General features: G+C 38.6%; 5 protein-coding genes and 1 long non-coding RNA gene across 7 annotated transcripts; 4 read left to right on the top strand and 2 right to left on the bottom strand.

The window, feature by feature from the left end:
- LOC103957204 (serine/threonine-protein kinase STY13) lies at positions 1 to 2,519 on the top strand. The gene is made up of 6 exons (XM_009369321.3): positions 1 to 372; positions 961 to 1,082; positions 1,204 to 1,412; positions 1,515 to 1,689; positions 1,820 to 1,954; positions 2,092 to 2,519. Exons 1-6 carry the CDS (start codon positions 84 to 86, stop codon positions 2,296 to 2,298), a joined length of 1,137 nt encoding a protein of 378 aa, XP_009367596.2. The 5' UTR covers positions 1 to 83; the 3' UTR covers positions 2,299 to 2,519.
- Positions 2,520 to 3,973: 1,454 nt separating this feature from the next.
- Positions 3,974 to 6,872, top strand: LOC103957203 (homocysteine S-methyltransferase 2). The gene is made up of 7 exons (XM_009369320.3): positions 3,974 to 4,249; positions 4,794 to 4,850; positions 4,926 to 5,155; positions 5,444 to 5,573; positions 5,756 to 5,959; positions 6,204 to 6,275; positions 6,439 to 6,872. Exons 1-7 carry the CDS (start codon positions 4,070 to 4,072, stop codon positions 6,598 to 6,600), a joined length of 1,035 nt encoding a protein of 344 aa, XP_009367595.2. The 5' UTR covers positions 3,974 to 4,069; the 3' UTR covers positions 6,601 to 6,872.
- Positions 6,873 to 6,932: 60 nt separating this feature from the next.
- On the bottom strand, positions 6,933 to 7,810 carry LOC103957202 (UPF0690 protein C1orf52 homolog). Its single transcript, XM_009369318.3, has 2 exons — positions 7,583 to 7,810; positions 6,933 to 7,446 (listed from the first exon to the last, which is right to left on the bottom strand). Exons 1-2 carry the CDS (start codon positions 7,680 to 7,682, stop codon positions 7,031 to 7,033), a joined length of 516 nt encoding a protein of 171 aa, XP_009367593.2. The 5' UTR covers positions 7,683 to 7,810; the 3' UTR covers positions 6,933 to 7,030.
- A 703-nt stretch (positions 7,811 to 8,513) lies between these two features.
- On the top strand, positions 8,514 to 12,687 carry LOC103957201 (EKC/KEOPS complex subunit TP53RK). 2 transcript variants are annotated; one of them, XR_007259380.1, is made up of 8 exons: positions 8,514 to 8,595; positions 10,868 to 10,954; positions 11,034 to 11,147; positions 11,252 to 11,536; positions 11,629 to 11,742; positions 12,047 to 12,119; positions 12,241 to 12,344; positions 12,534 to 12,687. XR_007259380.1 is itself a non-coding variant. In XM_009369317.3 (7 exons), the coding sequence occupies exons 2-7, from the start codon at positions 10,892 to 10,894 to the stop codon at positions 12,276 to 12,278; spliced, it is 687 nt and encodes a 228-aa protein (XP_009367592.2). In that variant the 5' UTR covers positions 8,514 to 8,595; positions 10,868 to 10,891; the 3' UTR covers positions 12,279 to 12,518. The 2 variants fall into 2 exon arrangements, 1 of the variants encoding a protein (XP_009367592.2); XM_009369317.3 differs by lacking the exon at positions 12,534 to 12,687 and having other exon boundaries at positions 12,241 to 12,518.
- A 185-nt stretch (positions 12,688 to 12,872) lies between these two features.
- Positions 12,873 to 13,202, bottom strand: LOC125478496 (glycine-rich cell wall structural protein 1-like). Its single transcript, XM_048586677.1, has one exon. The coding sequence runs from the start codon at positions 13,200 to 13,202 to the stop codon at positions 12,873 to 12,875; it is 330 nt and encodes a 109-aa protein (XP_048442634.1).
- A 1,659-nt stretch (positions 13,203 to 14,861) lies between these two features.
- LOC125478499 lies at positions 14,862 to 16,261 on the top strand. Its single transcript, XR_007259334.1, has 3 exons — positions 14,862 to 15,085; positions 15,181 to 15,647; positions 15,737 to 16,261. It is a non-coding gene; the product is annotated as an uncharacterized LOC125478499 (long non-coding RNA).
- The last annotated feature ends 1,100 nt before the right edge of the window (positions 16,262 to 17,361 follow it).

Raw genomic sequence — 17,361 nt, forward strand, 5'->3', positions numbered from 1 at the left:
ATCGCGTGTTCGTTATTGGGTTTCTTTGTTTTGGGATTTTGAAGTTCGATTTTTTGAGTAAAAGTTGGGGAAGTTGGTGAAAAATGGAAGTTGAGGGCATTCAGAGGTCGAGAAGTTTGGGTTCGAAGGGGAAGGATGTGGGAGGAGGGGTTGATAAAGAGGTGTTTTTTCGTGCCGATAAGATCGATTTCAAGAGCTGGGATATCCAGTTGGAGAAGCACTTGAGTAGGGGTTGGGAGAGGGAGAGGGAGGTGAATGCAAAGATGGAAGAGTGGGAGATTGATTTGGGTAAGTTGGATATAAGACATGTTATCGCTCATGGAACCTACGGCACCGTGTACCGCGGTGCCTATGATGGCCAAGATGTTGCAGGTACTTTGATTTGGTTTCAATTCAATTTCGATTCTTTTTCTTTGTTGCAATTATGATGATGTGCAGGATTTGTTTGCATACCCAAGTTTTCCATGTTTGAAACTTTAAAACATAGTTTAGTGGTCAATGACTTTCACCAGAAGTGAAATAGAATTGAGAAATTTGACATTTTGTTGAGTTAGTAGACGGTACGCCATCATCTATAATTGTTAGTTTAGTATTAAGGGCTTGTTTGGGATTGCTGTAGAAAACAATTCTGCGCATAAGCACTTATGCTAAAAGTGCTATAGCGATCCCAAACAGGCCAAAAGTATTGCCAGGAGGTGCTAGCGATTACGTATTAGATGGTTAATGAATCTATTAAGAATGGTTTTAGCATGCTGGAGTCAATCACTTTCATCGTTATTAGACTCGGGGGGTTTACTTCATTTGAGAAAAAGAATACATGTGATTGTTTGCCTAGGTATATATACAAATTTACAAATAAGCGGTGTTATTTGATTGAATAATGAACCCCTAACCATAGGTTGTCCTGTATTTTTCTTGTCAATATTGTTCTCATGGCTTGATGTATTCTTGATATTATAGTGAAGATATTGGATTGGGGGGAGGATTGTATTGCCACGGCAGCTGAAACTGCTGCTCTTCGGGCATCATTTCAACAAGAGGTTGCTGTTTGGCATAAGCTTGACCACCCAAATATCCCAAAGGTAAAGTTGATATATATTGGTTCTTCATCTCAGTATGCATAAAGTCACAATAGCTTCAGATGAAAACTTTGATACTGTTTGCTGTCCTAACAATAAACTATAACCATTATATTTGTGACAGTTTGTCGGAGCTTCAATGGGAACTTCCAACCTTAAAATCCCCGTTAAAAACACATCAAACGATAGCCATAATTCTCCTCCTTCAAGAGCTTGTTGCGTTGTTGTTGAGTATGTTCCCGGTGGGACGCTGAAGAACTTCTTGATCAGGAATAGAAGAAAGAAACTTGCCTTCAAGGTTGTGATTCAACTTGCTTTGGATCTCTCCAAAGGGTGAGTTGGGTTCTTTTTTTTTTTTTGGTGCTTGATTTAATTCTGTCTTTTTGTTTGGGTTTTAAACTAATGGATTTGGTTCTCGGTGTTTCGTTCTCTCAGTTTGAGTTATCTTCACGCGAAGAAAATTGTACACCGTGACGTCAAAACGGAAAATATGTTGCTTGATACTCATAGAACATTGAAAATTGCTGATTTTGGTGTTGCTCGAGTAGAAGCTCAGAACCCAAGGGACATGACTGGGGAGACTGGTACCCTCGGGTACATGGCCCCAGAGGTACCTACATCTTTTCATTAATCATTGCTAAATCTAGTTGTAAACGAATTTGACGTGAGTGACATTCTTTTATTTATAGACTCCCCTCCCTGCAAATTGGATTAGAATTCTAACATCAAGGTTTTTGTAGGTCCTTGATGGCAAGCCGTACAACAGGAAATGTGATGTCTATAGTTTTGGTATTTGCTTATGGGAAATCTATTGTTGCGACATGCCTTATCCTAATTTAAGTTTTGCTGATGTCTCATCTGCAGTAGTGCGACAGGTTGGTTTGTCGTTGCACATAATGCTTTAATTGCTTTATGACATTTTAACCGAATGTAGCAAAACTTGTTCGTCTTTGGCTTTTATGTTATGTTGTTCACCAAATGTTAGTCCTAAAACTTTATGCTTGGATGGCAGAATTTACGACCAGAAATCCCAAGATGTTGTCCGAGCACATTGGCTAGCGTCATGCGAAAATGCTGGGATGCAAGCCCGGATAAACGCCCTGAAATGGAAGAGGTTGTGAAACTGCTGTATGCAATAGATACGAGCAAGGGAGGCGGCATGATACCTGAAGACCAGTCAACCGGCTGTTTCTGTTTCGGCACACCTCGCGGTCCATGACCTTCTTTGTTTCGTGTAATGTAGCTTTACAGATTGTGCAGTGCATATTAAAACCAGTTTACCAGTTCAGCGCTAGACTGCAGGCACCAGTCAGTCTTCGAATAATCATTTCACATCTCTGAATAATGCACAAACAGCGTTTTTGGAAAGCCATATTGTTGTTTGTGGTTCCTTCTTCATTCTTATTGTAAATTAGTTTGGAAATCAAGCTTTTACAGCAATGTCTGGTAGTTTTATTCTGTTACTTTTACTGTCATGGTTTGGTAATTTCTTGATGGGACAGTTATACTCTAAACAGGACATTCATCCTTCATTAAATAACAGATTGTCGATATGATATAGATCATATGTTGATAACAGTGGCCGCTAACATTGTGTTATCGGACAAAAATTGACGTTAACATTGTAAAATCAGTTAAATTAAGAAAGAATAGACGTCCTGCAGAGAAAAAATGAGTAATCGATGGGCATTTCTTTCTTTAAAATTAAGAAAAGAAAGAATCCTGCTAGAAACCCAAAATCAAACTGGTTTCCACTTTTTTGTGGTGCAGTGCATATTTACCTAATGTTCCACTAGAAATCTCAAAGGACACTTCCACTTGATACGTGTGGGCCTTTAGGATCTTGGATATGGAAATTTGCTGGATATCCTTTTGCTACTTGTGGACTTTTAATCACCCCCAAACCATATCCACATGAAGCACACATGCAATTGGCATGAAACCTACCAACAATAAATAATGCACATAATAAGGTACCCCCTTCACATTTGGTAGGGACATTCTTCAAATTGAATACTAGTATCAACTTACTAACTATTATTACAGTCTAGTGACTCTTTGCTTGCAATTGAAAGGTCTTAGATTTGACTAATGTAGACATTGAAGATGTATCATTTTTGCAAGTTTTGACTTCCTTAGAGTTCGTTACCTAATGTGTGGCGGATCTATTGTGCGGTCTAGCCCAATTTCCCCTCCTCTTATATTAGACTTTTCCCATTTCCTCCTTAGAAGAGAGACATGATTTGTTAAAGCCTAAAATACGCTAAGGAATCCATCAAAATTCTTCATTTTTTTTATATCAAAACATGATTGAATAGAGAAAATTTTACACTCTTTTAAAATCCTGATTCAATGCACTCAAATTCTGTGGACTTTTATAAACTCCTTTAAATCTTAATTAAATACCTTAAAACTTTAATGATCTCATTTTAAATTCTAGTTGAATATTCTTGATCTTTTAAACTCTTTTGATTTTTTTTTTTTTTTAAATTTCAGTTGAATACACCACTTACCTCTCCATCAAAATTCTTTTCCCACAGTTGAGGAAAACATTTTAATCCACAGTTTTTGGACTAGTTTATAAATATACCTAGATATTGGGGTTGGGATAAAAAGAAAGTTGAGTCAAGCCACATAATGAGTCAATTATATTTAGGAGCGAAACACATCAACTACGAAAGCTGAATTCAAATCCTCTCATTTACAAGTGCAGAAAAAATACCACTAAACATGAGTTTCATTCCTGAAAAACCTAATCCACGAAGCGAACGTTACCCGCGGACATTTTGTTATTGTACGAAACTTGAGGTCGAAATGCTAATTTCAAAAAGTAAATTCTTATTTCTTGAGCAACCAAAAAGCTATAAAGAGCAAAAACAGAGGTGGGAGCCAGGTGTTGGCGGTTTAGTTAGTTTTTCCGGTTTCCTCACAACTACAAATACAAAATTGACCCCACACATTCACAGAGTGGTTCTTCTGTTGACGACGGGATGGGCAGCAGCAGCGGCGCTAAAACGCCGTCGTTAATGAGGGACTTTCTCAGGCATGCGGGCGGCATCGCGGTGGTCGACGGTGGACTTGCCACCGAGCTCGAACGCCACGGTGCTGACCTCAACGATCCTCTCTGGAGCGCCAAATGCCTTCTCACTTCCCCTCACCTCATTCGCACGGTACCCTCATCTCTCTCTCTAGAAAATGTAGATGTAATTGCTTTGTTTTGTGCTCTGACGAGTGTAGGTATGTGCAGAATAATGGGTTTTTGCCAAGTTTCAAGTGCTAATTTTGCTGTGAATTTTTTTTTTTTTAAATTTTTGACAATTTTGAGCTTTGTGTTTTTGGAATTAGCATTCGATTTTTTGTTGGGATTTTGGTTTTTGTTTATGAATTTGGACCAAAGTTGTCAGATTTTGTTTGGATCAGAAGGAAACTTGCAATGACCAAGATTAACATGAGAAAACTTGTTGCTCTGCTTTGATCATGTATTTTAGTGAGGAATGTGACTTCTATAAGCTGATCACAACGTTAATTCGTACATTACGCTACCACTAAGTCAGGCAGGATTGAACATGTGCTTTCTTTTTGGGGTAAAGGATTCAGCTTTTGTTAAGACGAAATCAAAAGAATGGAGATTGATTTAAGTAAATGTAATTCATTTATACACTTGATTAACTAATAGGACCATGTACCGTGTTGTTTTGTTCCGTAATGGAGCAGGTACACATTGATTACCTTGAAGCTGGTGCAGATATCATAATCACAGCGTCCTATCAGGTAATGCCGGTTACTAATAATGGCTCTCTTAATTTATATTTTTTTGTGAAGCTGAAAGTGTTAGTTGCTATTCAGGCCACCATTCAAGGTTTCGAGGCCAAAGGATTTTCAACAGAAGAGAGCGAAGCCTTGCTTCGGAAAAGTGTTGAAATTGCCCGTGAGGCACGTGATGTGTATTACGACAGATGTACGCAATGCTCTTCTGCTGACAGTGCAAACGGTAGAATTCTCAAGCGTAGGCCAATCTTAGTTGCAGCGTCTGTGGGGAGCTATGGTGCTTATTTGGCTGATGGGTCTGAGTACAGGTGAGTCAATTCTGCTATTAAAAGTCATTGCATCAGCTGTTATTTCTGTTGAGTTTGGTTCCCAAAACTCGCATGTAAATAGTTGCACGCCTTTAACTACATTGTTGATGTAATATGAAGAGAATTTTCTCGTAGGGAAATGTACTCCTTTGATCCCAGAGTAAACTTTGAAAAATGAAGTTAGATAGTCCCTCCTGCTGTTATTTGCGTGGAAAGGGCATCGTTGTCTGAACTTGAAATGTTCACAAGGATAATTTATATTCATATTTTTGGTCTCTTCCTTGGTAGTGGAGATTATGGTGAGGCTATGACTCTAGGAGGTTTAAAAGATTTTCATCGGAGAAGGGTCCAGGTCCTAGCAGAATCAGGTCCTGACTTACTTGCATTTGAAACGGTTCCAAATAAGCTGGAGGCTCAGGTAATTCTAGGCTTCCTACTAGACTAGCTTACAAATGATCAAACTGTTTAATTAGGTGACTAATGTTTTTGATTGGTCAGTACTCAAATTTGTGACCGAAAGTGATGGATATAAAATTCAGAAAATGGGTTAATGCTCAAGAGACGTATAGTAACCATTAATCATGCTTGGTGTTTATGCAGGCTTATGCTGAGCTTTTGGAAGAAGAAAACATGCAACTTCCTGCGTGGTTTTCTTTCAACTCTAAAGATGGCATCAATGTTGTTAGTGGTGATTCTCTCCTTGAATGCGCCTCAGTTGCTGAATCATGCAATAAAGTCGTTGCAGTTGGAATCAACTGCACCCCCCCTAGATTTATCCACGGACTGTTAACACTAATTACACAGGTATGATCATTTAGGATATTTGTATTGCGTTTGAATAAGTTTATGGTCCTTATTTTTATCAAATCGTTAAAAAGTTTTAAAACTTTCTGTGACCAACCGTTGGGGCAGCAAATGACACGTCCTATTCATTTTTTATATGCCATATTTTCCATATATATTACGAATTTGTATGATTTCCTAAATAATTGCAACATGACCCTGTTTTTCGAGCTCCTGTACTTAGTTTCATGTTCAATTCCTTCAGGTGGCTACAAAACCAATTATTGTGTACCCAAATAGTGGTGAAAGCTATGATGCAGATAGAATGATGTGGGTGGTAAGTGAAATTTCTATGGTTGTATCATGTTTTCGATGTAATTATCTGTCAAAATATTGTTGTTATCTAGAAGATGGAATTAGTGCAGGAAATCTACGGTCATGATATACTTGTCGAGACACCAACTCTTCTGATATTTTCTTTTCTTTTTTCCGCATTGCAGCAAAACACTGGGGTTTCAGATGAAGATTTTGTCTCGTATGTAAACAAATGGTGTGAGGTAGGGGCTTCCCTTGTAGGAGGTTGTTGCAGAACAACCCCAAATACAATCAGAGCAATATACAGGACTCTTCCCAATAGGTCAACATCTCCACCAGAGCAGTAACCACTTTGGCTTTGCGAAGAGAGATCAGTCGAGCAAGACTATGAGAAGGCTCATCTGTCGAGCAAGACCTGATAGAAGCTGTCCACAGTTTTTTCATGTCACTTGGCATTTTGCATCGTCTTCTGGCTTACATACGAGGGATCTACATGCATGGATTATATCCAAGACCAAGAGTTTTCAGTTGTTTGAATGCAACTGTATGTGCTTAACCAGATCAGTTTAGTTTTTGAACACTCTGACTCCTGTACATTATAACTAATTTTATTGCAGACTCTTTCATTCGGATTTCGCAAAAATATGATCAGTTATGTAATTAAGATAAGTGGAAGAGATTGTCTTCAACAAACCCAGAAATTCTTCGTCGAAAGCGACATTTCATAATCCTGTGGAAGATCATTGACAAATTATAAATTACATGTGAAAGTTTTAACTATTTATAAGTATCAAAACCAGAGTAAACACCACTATCCCTCAGCAACCTCTTCTCTTCTTCAACGTAGTTCTTCCCCCTGCTTGCCTGCCCAAGCTCTCTCTTCCTCTTCTCCTTCTGCGAAAACGATAGGTTTCGCTTATCGCTCCGGGTCAGCGCAGTTTCAAGCTTCTCTCCCGAGGCCAATGCAGCTCTCGTCTTCTGTCGTTGTTCATAAGATTCTTCTTCTTCCTCAGTTTTCTTGGTTCCGGGCTTGCCGTCCTTACCGTCCTCCCTGCCGGTAGACCAAGTCCAGTTCGGCTCCTGCACCGGCGCTTTCGGTGGCGGCACACCCAGCACAGACGGCCCACCCTTGTAGCCATGTTGCTTCAGTGCCTCAAAGTCCACAACTTTGCTCTTTGGCTTCCCAGATTTCACTGCAGAAATAACAGAGTATGCAGCCAGCTAAAACAAATTCAATACACAGATCACAAAACCCCAACGAGTACTTATACAAATATATATATATATATATATATGTATATGTATAGGTGTGTGTGTATGTATATGTACCTTGTGAAGCTGTTTTCTTGGAGGGTGGTGAATCTGATGACTTCCCAGATGAGGAATCCGAATCTCCTTCCTCGTCACTCCATGGAATTGCCCTCTTCATGCTGGGCAAGAATTTGGGTCCGGTTCCTACGAATTAGGGTTTCTAGGGCTATGGAAGATTGGAAATTGATTTACCCCCAAATTTCAAAAGAGGGGTTTAGGTTTAGGATTCCGCACATAACCACAGATAATGGGATCGTGCGTAAATTGTGATCGTTCGGGTCGTTCCTACTCGGGTTATGGGCCTTCTCAAGCCCATTATTCATTTTGAAGCACTGTATGAATTTGACCCCTAAACTTTGATGCTTGTTCCATTTTGGTCCTCATTCGCTTTTTCTATCTCCCAAGTTGGTTCGTAAACTTTTCAAAATGTGTCAAGTGGACAACGATTGGCGATAGGTGTAATTCAATTTTTTTTTTTTTTTTTAGTATAAAACGTTTAGTTTTGGACGCAAAATTTCACATATGAGTAAATGAATGACACTTAAAACGTAGACGAATTATCAAAATCGTCTTAAAAAAGTGATTATGTATAATTCTATAAACTTTTACATAAAGAGTAACTTTCATTCCTTAGATCAATTTCGGATTAAAAAAGATTGAGGGACTAAAATGAAAGATCCCTATGAATAGTGGTGCAAACTAGGGCTGGGCAAAAAGGTCTAGGAACCGCGGATTAAGACAGGTACAGGCTGGTTCCAATTTTTTCATAAGAGAAACGGGTTGGGACGGGGCTAAATTTATAAAAGAAAAGATCCCAAACCAATCCGTTTGTAATTGCTATGGACGGATGAGATTAAGGAGTACCCTACATCCAATCTGAACCGTTAGTTTTACCCTAGGACCTAGGTCTCCTCGAGCTCGACTCTGTCACTGGAGTCTGGAGTACTCGAACTCGACTCGATTCTCTCTCGCGGTCTCGCCTCGTCGTCTCCTCCACCACGCCGACATCATCTCCTCCTTCCGTATCATTGGTAAGTGATTCCTTCCTTTTCTCATACATCTCTGTTACAAATTTCGTTACCCTTCTGAGATCCAATAAATTAGATGTAAAGTTCCAAAATATCTGGAGTTATGGCTGTCTTCGTGTTTGATTAGATGGGTTGCTTTAATTTTCTTCTGGGTTTTCTGTTTTGCCTTTGTATTGGTAGTTTCTGCTGGTTCTGGTAAATATATAGCATGTATGATGGAGTTGATTGTAGTAACAAAGTGCCCACCATGTGCTTGAAGAAATGCCCGAGTGGGTGTTGGATAAAGGGTGTGTCTTGAATCTTGATTGAAATCCGGAATCAGTGTGAAAAAAGTTTATTTCTTCATTTGGATTTTTTGGTTTGAGTTCCTTCTGTAGATTAGTGCCCGTTTGGAGAATTTTGAATTCAATGTGGGTTTTCGGTTTGAATTGGACTGTAGTTCTTCCCTTCAATTACATAATTTTTTGATTTCATACTTGTACAAAATAGAATACATCAAATCTCTAATAACTAATATTAATAAGCCCTTTAACACTTCGATTATAACCTACTCCCCATCCCTGTAGCCTGCAACATTTGATTTCCCACCCGCAATGTTTGTCACACCTGCAAACAATTTGCATTAGAATTTCAGAAATTGTCACAGCTGTTTGGAAATCTGTTAGTATTGGAATTCTGTGGTTCTGTCATATATTTGCTAAATACATTATTACATTGGGTTGGCTTGTTTCTGTAGTTCTGTGGTATGTCATATATTTTTGATGAGATTTGAGATGGATCAAATTGATCATTGCTTTTCATTGTGTTGATTGGTTGAAACTTGAATATGAATTAAGATTTCAGATGTTTTGGTATAGTATGAATATTTTCAAAATACTAACTGAGATGAAAGCCCAGTCGGCAATACGAATAGAATCATAATATCTTGAAACCACCACAAACATACAAACTGTAAAATCTGTATTTGAATCTGTGCATGCAAATTGTAAAACTGTAAAATCTGTAAAAATTCAGTGTTTTTTCCCCCCAAAAAAAAAAAGAAAAAAGAAAAAAAAGAGGACCTGTGTACCCAGACCAAACCAGCCTGTTTAAAATTGGCCGGGTTAGGTCCGGTTCCTGTTTTAAAATCTGTTGTACCCGCCCCAGACTGGTCCATTTCTTTCAAAGCCTCATGCGGGAAAGTGGAGTGGAGGGTTCCCAAATTCGCGGAATTGCTGAGAGGTTCTTCATAACCATTGGCGGCGAACAAACTAAACAACAGAAACCCAAACTCATCCTTCACTCCCGCCGCCAGCCTCCACCGTTTCTCTCTCTCTCTTCCTTCTCTTTCCTCTATTGGGTCGGTGACTCTAAATGTCAACTGAAAGTGAAGGAACTTGCTTTTCTCTATCTCAAGGTTTGCTCGTTTCCTTTTGTTCCACAAGTTGCAAAATTTTGTAGGTTTATACGAGTAATTAAATGCTATCCTATGTGCTTTTAATTGGGTTTTTTCTTCAATTGAGTAAGTTGCATTGGATGCTTATAGCTGAGCTGCAATCAGTTGATTGTAATCTTTGTTTGGACTGCTGTGGTTGTAGAGAGAGAGAGGGAGGGGGGGGAGGGAGAGAGAGAGAGAGTTGGAAACTTTATTGGTTTGTAGTTGTTGTTGAGTAGTCAAAAATATTCGAGAGGTTTTATTTTGGTGTTTTCTGCTATTAGATACACTTTGGGTCTTACCATTTGGAGCCAATACAACTTTTAATATTTTGGCAAAAGAATGTCGAAGACGAAGAATTCTGTGCAACAGATTGTGTGTTTTGGTCTGAAGACTCAAGAGTGGTTAAACGTTTAGGCTCACACCTCAATCTTTCTGTTGAATAATGTAAAAAGTCACACATCGGACTTTAGAATAAGTTCATAGAAAACTACGGGATACATCAGATGGGATAAAAATGGTATCTTCTCATCCCCAAACCCATAGAGCTCAGCTTGTTCCCATTTTGTGGGGTTTAGAGAGGGAGTTTCAGATACCTAGGATAAAGGTTCTGGATCCGGGTTTTGGGTGTTGCAGCATTCAAAAGTGGTAACTTTTATAGTGTTCTCTTTTGTTGAATCCTTATGGTTGCATGAAAATTTGGTCCATCCAATCTAAACCCATTATGTAATGTTAGAAATGTTATTGGTTTGTAAAAACATTGAGATGGTTGGTTTGGTTTTGGGTAGTCATGCAGAAAGCAAAAAAGGTGTTTGTTTATGTTCTGTTTAGCTGAATCGTTTGCATGAAATTTTTGGTCAGGAAATCTGAACCCAGTTATTTTCCATGGAAACCAAGGCGGATGGTGGAGGTAGCTCGCTTGTTCTGATCAAGCAAGGAGCCGAAGCTGTGAGTTTTTGTATTTTAATGTGTAATTTGAACTGGCTAAGAAATTGGGGCTAAAACTTTTCTATTCCTCTATTTCCAGAGGGTTTTTGAGTCAGACTTCGCGGGAAGGAGGTCAATTGTCAAGGAGCGTTTTTCAAAGAAGTATAGGCATCCGTCTTTGGATGCAAAGCTTACGCTCAAGCGCCTCAATGCGGTTTGTTTTTTCTTTCTTGATGAGGTTTTACTTTTGTGACGAAGTTCGCTAGTAGCCTTTTTATACCCATCTAATTTTTCGCTAAAATGGACATGTTGGAGCAGGAGTCCAGGTGCATGACGAAAGCAAGACGGCTCGGGGTCTATACTCCAGTGCTTTACCATGTAGACACTGTGCTGCATACCCTAACATTTGAATACGTGGAGGGTCCTTCTGTCAAAGATGTATTTCTTAGATTCGGGTTAGGCGATGGAAGTGTTGCTGAAGAACGCATTGATGATATTGCAATGCAGATTGGTCAAGCAATTGCGAAACTACATGATGGTGGCCTCATTCATGGGGACTTGACCACATCTAACTTGTTAATCAGAGCTAGTACCAATCAGTTGGTGAGTGATTTACTTATGTTCACTTTGTTCTTCCAATTTTTGCTCAAGTGCTTTTACAGATTTGCATCAAATTCACAATTTTCTTCTCCAAGGTTGTCATTGATTTCGGTCTGAGCTTTACATCAACCCTTCCAGAAGATAAAGCTGTGGATTTGTATGTACTGGAAAGAGCTTTGCTCTCAATGCATTCTTCGTGTGGGAATGTGGTAAGCCAAGTTTGTTCTTTTTCCAGTTAATCTTTGGTTTTTCAAAATCTGCCTCATCTTTTCGTTAGTTCGTAACTTTTGTATTTTTCAAGAAAATGAAATAAGTGTAGTTCAGAAATGGTGGAATTGAACAGAGTTCTAACAGTTTGTCTTGGCCCGAGACATTCATCTTAGAGCAGTTGTTAGAGTACAAGTTTTACATGATTTCCATTTATCAGTTTCGGAAAAGACTGAGTTTTCGAAGCTGTATTCAAACTCTACGTTGAATAATCAAATTTATTCTCATGCTTTCATTCTTGTACAGATGGATCCGATACTTGCTGCGTATCGGAAGTCCTCAAAGCAGTGGTCATCCACCTTAAACAAGTTAGCTCAAGGTGTGACCTCCCGTTTCTGCTCAGTCTGTTTCTCAATCTGAAATATGGCTTTAGAATTCCATTATACTTTCTTTAATCCTCTTTCCTTTTAAGTTTTCTTACGACTTCACAATTTTTACAGTGAGACAACGAGGCCGAAAGCGCACCATGGTTGGATGAGTGCTGCTTCAACTATCATTCACATCAGGATAAGCAAAAGGAGTATTTGCAGGGCGACATGCAACGGTACACTCGTTATCTTCGTGTGATGTTTAGTTGCAAGTTATGAACATGTATTCCGACTTTGAATTCAGTAGTAATTTATGTCTAGAGTGCATGTCCTGGAACTAGCTATCGATCTGATGCCTTACCTCCTCTCCTCGTTGTTTACAATTGAAATTTGAATGCGTCTCCTTTTCATTTTTGATTGTTTAGCCCGAACATTCTATTATGCGCCGGTGTGTGGCTTGGACCGGAGCTATAAGAAGAAATGAATGTTCAGCCAAGGATCCGGCTGTATACGTGTTCCGGTGCATACTACAAAACCCCATTTCGACATCTAAATTATACAAAGTTCTGTGTTCGAATTTTTTCCCTGTTCGAATGTCCATATTTTGAATCGTACCTCGAATTTCATGTCATACATCAGTACGTCCAAGACACAAACCTCCCCGAATTCTTGGCCTTCGACCTCAACTCTCCCACCCAAACCCCCTCCTCGGACTCAAATCTCCAAGATCTGTCCTATTGTAATCGGCATCACAATTGCAAAGGTCAGCCGTCGGCGGTGGTGGTGGTGCATGTGATGTACAGCGATTTTAAAGGCACTTTTGCGACGGAGCCTACGACGCCAATGACACCATCTACACCAGAAACTAGCGCTCCAACGATACCAATCCTACCACTGCCATTGGTACAGGTAATGCCACTGCCGTCGCCACCACCTTCACTGCCATCAATCACCCCAGATATCATGCCACCGTCGCCACCACCATTGCCAATCATGCCACCGCTGCCACCACCAGTGCAAATCACACCACTGTCGCAATCAATCACGCCACCACAGCCAACTAAACCACCTGTGCTACCGCTACCATGTTTCATTCGTGACAATAGAATGGTTTGAGGGACCTCTTTGTTATCGAATTTCTAATGCAACAAGCAAATGATTTTGTTCTACACACTTTTGATCTTGTACACGTTTTTCTTTATTTTTGACAATTAAATTGAACAAATTTAACGAAAATAATGATCATGATTAAACATGAGTAATGAGCATGTTTACCATTTTCCTGGTAAAATTATGAAGAAACAAAAGTTGTGGCAAGAAGTGCTTCACCTAAAACGAAATGAGTATGACTCTTTCTCTTTCAAATCTCACTTCCTTTCAGTCCTCAACTATTTGAACGGTCAAATTAAAGGCCCAAATTAAATTTATTTAGAGGACTAAACCCAATGTTGAAGCCCAACTCAATCATCCAAATGCTCGATACAACTCACAACTCACAATATTCCCGGATATTGTGTTATCCTGATTTCCAAAAAAAAAATAAATAAATAAATGCTCAATACAACTCACAACTCAGGGAACAAAGTTTTGCTAGCTTTCCCTAAAACTATACCTAGGATTCGTGTCTTGTTTTCTGTGTTCGTGTCGTTTTCGTAACATATCCGATATCTTAATGGGTCGTGTCGTGTAACACTTATTAAAGTAAATGGGTAATATGACCCGACCTGAAATCGACCAATTAATATTATCAGGTAATATGGCCTGACCCATTATCTGTACCTATTAAAATAAATCAATAGATATTGAAAATGAAAAACATAATTTGACCAAAAAAAAAAAAAGAAGAAAAAAGAAAGCATAATACTAAATTAGTTTATGTATATCACATTGTCACATAAATATAACTTCAAAACATAAAAAAATAAAAATAAAATAAAATAAAACATTTGTCTTTCAAGTATTATATACTCTAAAATAAGAGTCTAATGAAAAAAACATTAGTACAATACTATAAAATACCAAATGTTCAAGGATATGGAAAATGAAGGGAGTTACGTTTCAAGGTTGAGGAACCTTGCACGTTTATATATGTTTTCACATTTGTACATTAATAATTATGAATTTATTTATTTTGAACTCCCTTAAAAAGCTATTCATGAGGGTTTGTATGGCTTTAAAAATTGAAACAATGATTACCTATACTCAAAGTGTAGAGAATGCGATCATGAGCCTTTGCATATCTTTTTCACATTTTTCTCAGTTGTAAATTAATTATTATAATTTTTTTAATGTGTGTGGTATTTTTAAATTATTTGATATTTTATTTTTAATTTGTTTTATAATTTTTTTTAATCTTACCAGGATACTATCTAAATAAATAAATAAAACTTAAAATTTTAAATTTATATAAATAATACAATGATACATATTTAATATACAATATGAGATATTGGCCATTGTACTTTATAGTAAGTTCATTAGTAGTTTAAAAAATTAAAATCATCAAAATAACTTATTTCTTAACATGTCAAAACAGATTATCTACGTGTCATTGTTGTGTAAATTTATTAAGAACTCATTATTAACGGGTTCTTATCGTGTAACCCGATAACGATCCGATTAGTTATCCTATTGATCCAAAACTTATTATTTTCGTATCATGTACGTGTCATGTTAACGGATCGTGTAAGAAATTGCCAAATACACCTAAGACGATAGTATATATTCAGATTTATAACCCTAAGGAACGGCTTTTAAGCTTCTCTTCCGCCTCTTTGGAAGCCATTCATTTTCCAGAAACCTTCTTCCTTGTCTACAATTATTTCCTGACCAGAAATTAAAAAGAAAAACATTCTCCATCTTATTATCTATGTCGACTTCATGTACTGATTCCTCAACCGAGTCAGATGATGAGGACGGGAGTGCAATGACTTGTCTCACAAAAATATGGGATTTGGTGGCATCGGTAATTAAATAGGTAAAGTTCACTTTTCAATCATAAATTTACTTTTCTCTAATTTATTTTTTCAGATCTGTTTGGTATTTACGTTTGTTGTTACGACTTCTTGCAAGAGCAAACGTGGAAATGGGAGCGGAATTTTAGTCTTTTGTTCTAGAATATCGAGGTTAAGACGAATGGGGACATTGGAATGGTATTTCTGTGTTTTACTAATTTATTTTAAGAGAAATGGTAAGTAGACTGTCTAGCATTTCTCTCAACTTTTCACCTGCCTTACAAGATTTTTGTTATTAATATTCTTTAGTAGAATTTTCGAACCTGAACGCGGAAATGGGCATTCAGTCCTTACCGTGTGTTGGGAAGTGCTCGTTTCCATGAATCTTGTTGCTAATTTGGGTTAAAAAAATGGCTTGATAGGGAAGAGGTCGATAGCATCTCTTGGCGGGATTTGAAGGTTGCTATGAGCTTTTGGTATGTGAACAATTGCCTTGTAGGGCGCCAAGTAATTGTTGGTGAGTTTGACAAGCCATTAGTTGAGAATGAGTCGGACCGTGATAGGATGATGAAACTATGTGCCTTTGTAAGTGTTATTTTGTAATTTCCTTACTTTATCCTCTTTTTTCTTTGTCATTGTTTTCCTTTAACACTAACGACCATCCTGTCATGTAGGTCATGATCGAGTATGATGATAGGCTAATGACGGTCGAGCAATGCAATGAAAAGCTTCGAGAAGACAAGAAGCTAGTGGATGCCGTCAAGAAGGAGCGCAAGCCTCGGATTGAGGCCATCTAGCTCAAGGACCAAGCTTTGGAGAGGGTAAAGCGGCGAGATGAGGATAACCTAAGGCTTAAAAAGCAGCTGGAGGTGGTTATCTTTGAGGCGTCCAATGTCAGAGAGGAGTAAGATAGTGCCTTAGTCAAGGTCTCTGAGCTAAAAAAGAGTCTCCCTGATGAGAGGGAAGATGCCGTGCAGGAGTTTTTGGGCACTCAGACTTCCACAAGTTTATAAGGCCTTACTACACCCCAAGAGATTCGGCATGAGGGGTGGCTATTCTCGAGCGATACCATGGTGAAGGTGTCATTAACTGGTCATGCTTTGAGAAATACCAGAAGGAGGTGGAGCATGAGGATGATGCCAGTGCCGACAAGCAGACTCAGCAGGGTGAAGATGGTATTGGAAATGGCAATGGTGGTTGTGATGCCGATGGAGGTGGATGCAGCATGATGCTAGCGAGAGTTTGGCCTCAGATGAGGATGATTCGTAGTGCCTTCACCTGTTATATGCATTACTTTGTTGCATATACGCCATATGTTAAGACAGGTGACCTTCAGTTTTGGGGCCACCCATGTGATGGTTAACATCCACAGGGGCAATGGGCTTGTGAGATTGAGTCTGCCTAGCCTCATTAAGCATCCCGAAGAGCTTCTCGTACTGTTATGGAAGATCTCATTCTTGATGGCTATCTTATTGTTTTGAGCTTCGGGCTCTTTGTCCTTAGCTTGAAGAGCAAAGTTCTTTATTTCCTTTCTTCGCTGCCTCACACTAAGCACGAAGGGGTGTTGTTCTGTGTGTTGTGGCTTCCTTTGCTCCCCATGTTGGAAAGGGATGCCTGATCAAAAGAAAGTGTACAAACAATGGAAACTAGCTTGACGAAGCTGGTGAGAGTAGAAATAAGTGTTGTTTCCACAGACGGCACCAAATGTTGATGCATAAATTTAATGAGACTTTGGAACAACGTGAAATGTCAAGTTTGTGACATTCACATGATTGCTTCGATCACCTGATGTGGATAATATGTACAGAGATATAGATAGGGAAGTAAACACAAGATGTACGTGGTTCACCCTACGTTTGGCTATGTCCACGGGGTAGATGAGTTCTGATTAATAGTGAAGAATTTACACAATACATATGTTTAAGCATAATCATCACTAGTGGGTTATAATGACGAGTTTAAGTACAGTAATGCCAATGGTCTTCTTTTATAGTTGAGGAGAGTCCCTCGTTTTCATTCATGATTGATGTGAGACTCTAGGAGCTTTATTATGATGTTGACACATGTCGCATTGTGATTGGCCTCTTGGTTTAAAATAATACTACTATTTATTAGTTTTCTCTTTGAAATTTGGACTCTAAACATTTGAATCTCAAGGATTTTGCGGACCAACCACCCCTCGCAAGTCTATATATTTTGGGAGCAGAGCATGCAAAATGGAGCAGGCTTTAATCTATTTTTGCTTTAAGGAACCCTCATAGCCACCAATTACAAAAGCGGTATGACCAAATCTGCATTT

The sequence above is a fragment of a genome, unplaced genomic scaffold (genome assembly GCF_019419815.1).
Source record: "Pyrus x bretschneideri cultivar Hongxiangsu unplaced genomic scaffold, Pyrus_bretschneideri_v1 Contig25, whole genome shotgun sequence".
In the NCBI taxonomy this organism is placed as follows: Eukaryota; Viridiplantae; Streptophyta; class Magnoliopsida; order Rosales; family Rosaceae; genus Pyrus; species Pyrus x bretschneideri.

Coding starts and splice junctions, on each gene's coding strand:
- LOC103957202 (XM_009369318.3), bottom strand. CDS start 7,682: ATGAAGAGGGCAATTCCATGGAGTGACGAGGAAGGAGATTCGGATTCC. Junction 7,447..7,582: donor CAAGAAAACAGCTTCACAAG/GTACATATACAT, acceptor TTATTTCTGCAG/TGAAATCTGGGAAGCCAAAG.
- LOC125478496 (XM_048586677.1), bottom strand. CDS start 13,202: ATGAAACATGGTAGCGGTAGCACAGGTGGTTTAGTTGGCTGTGGTGGC.
- LOC103957201 (XM_009369317.3), top strand. CDS start 10,892: ATGGAAACCAAGGCGGATGGTGGAGGTAGCTCGCTTGTTCTGATCAAG. Junction 11,148..11,251: donor CGCTCAAGCGCCTCAATGCG/GTTTGTTTTTTC, acceptor ATGTTGGAGCAG/GAGTCCAGGTGCATGACGAA. Junction 12,120..12,240: donor CTTAAACAAGTTAGCTCAAG/GTGTGACCTCCC, acceptor CAATTTTTACAG/TGAGACAACGAGGCCGAAAG.
- LOC103957203 (XM_009369320.3), top strand. CDS start 4,070: ATGGGCAGCAGCAGCGGCGCTAAAACGCCGTCGTTAATGAGGGACTTT. Junction 5,960..6,203: donor TGTTAACACTAATTACACAG/GTATGATCATTT, acceptor CAATTCCTTCAG/GTGGCTACAAAACCAATTAT. Junction 6,276..6,438: donor CAGATAGAATGATGTGGGTG/GTAAGTGAAATT, acceptor TCCGCATTGCAG/CAAAACACTGGGGTTTCAGA.
- LOC103957204 (XM_009369321.3), top strand. CDS start 84: ATGGAAGTTGAGGGCATTCAGAGGTCGAGAAGTTTGGGTTCGAAGGGG. Junction 373..960: donor TGATGGCCAAGATGTTGCAG/GTACTTTGATTT, acceptor TTGATATTATAG/TGAAGATATTGGATTGGGGG. Junction 1,955..2,091: donor CATCTGCAGTAGTGCGACAG/GTTGGTTTGTCG, acceptor CTTGGATGGCAG/AATTTACGACCAGAAATCCC.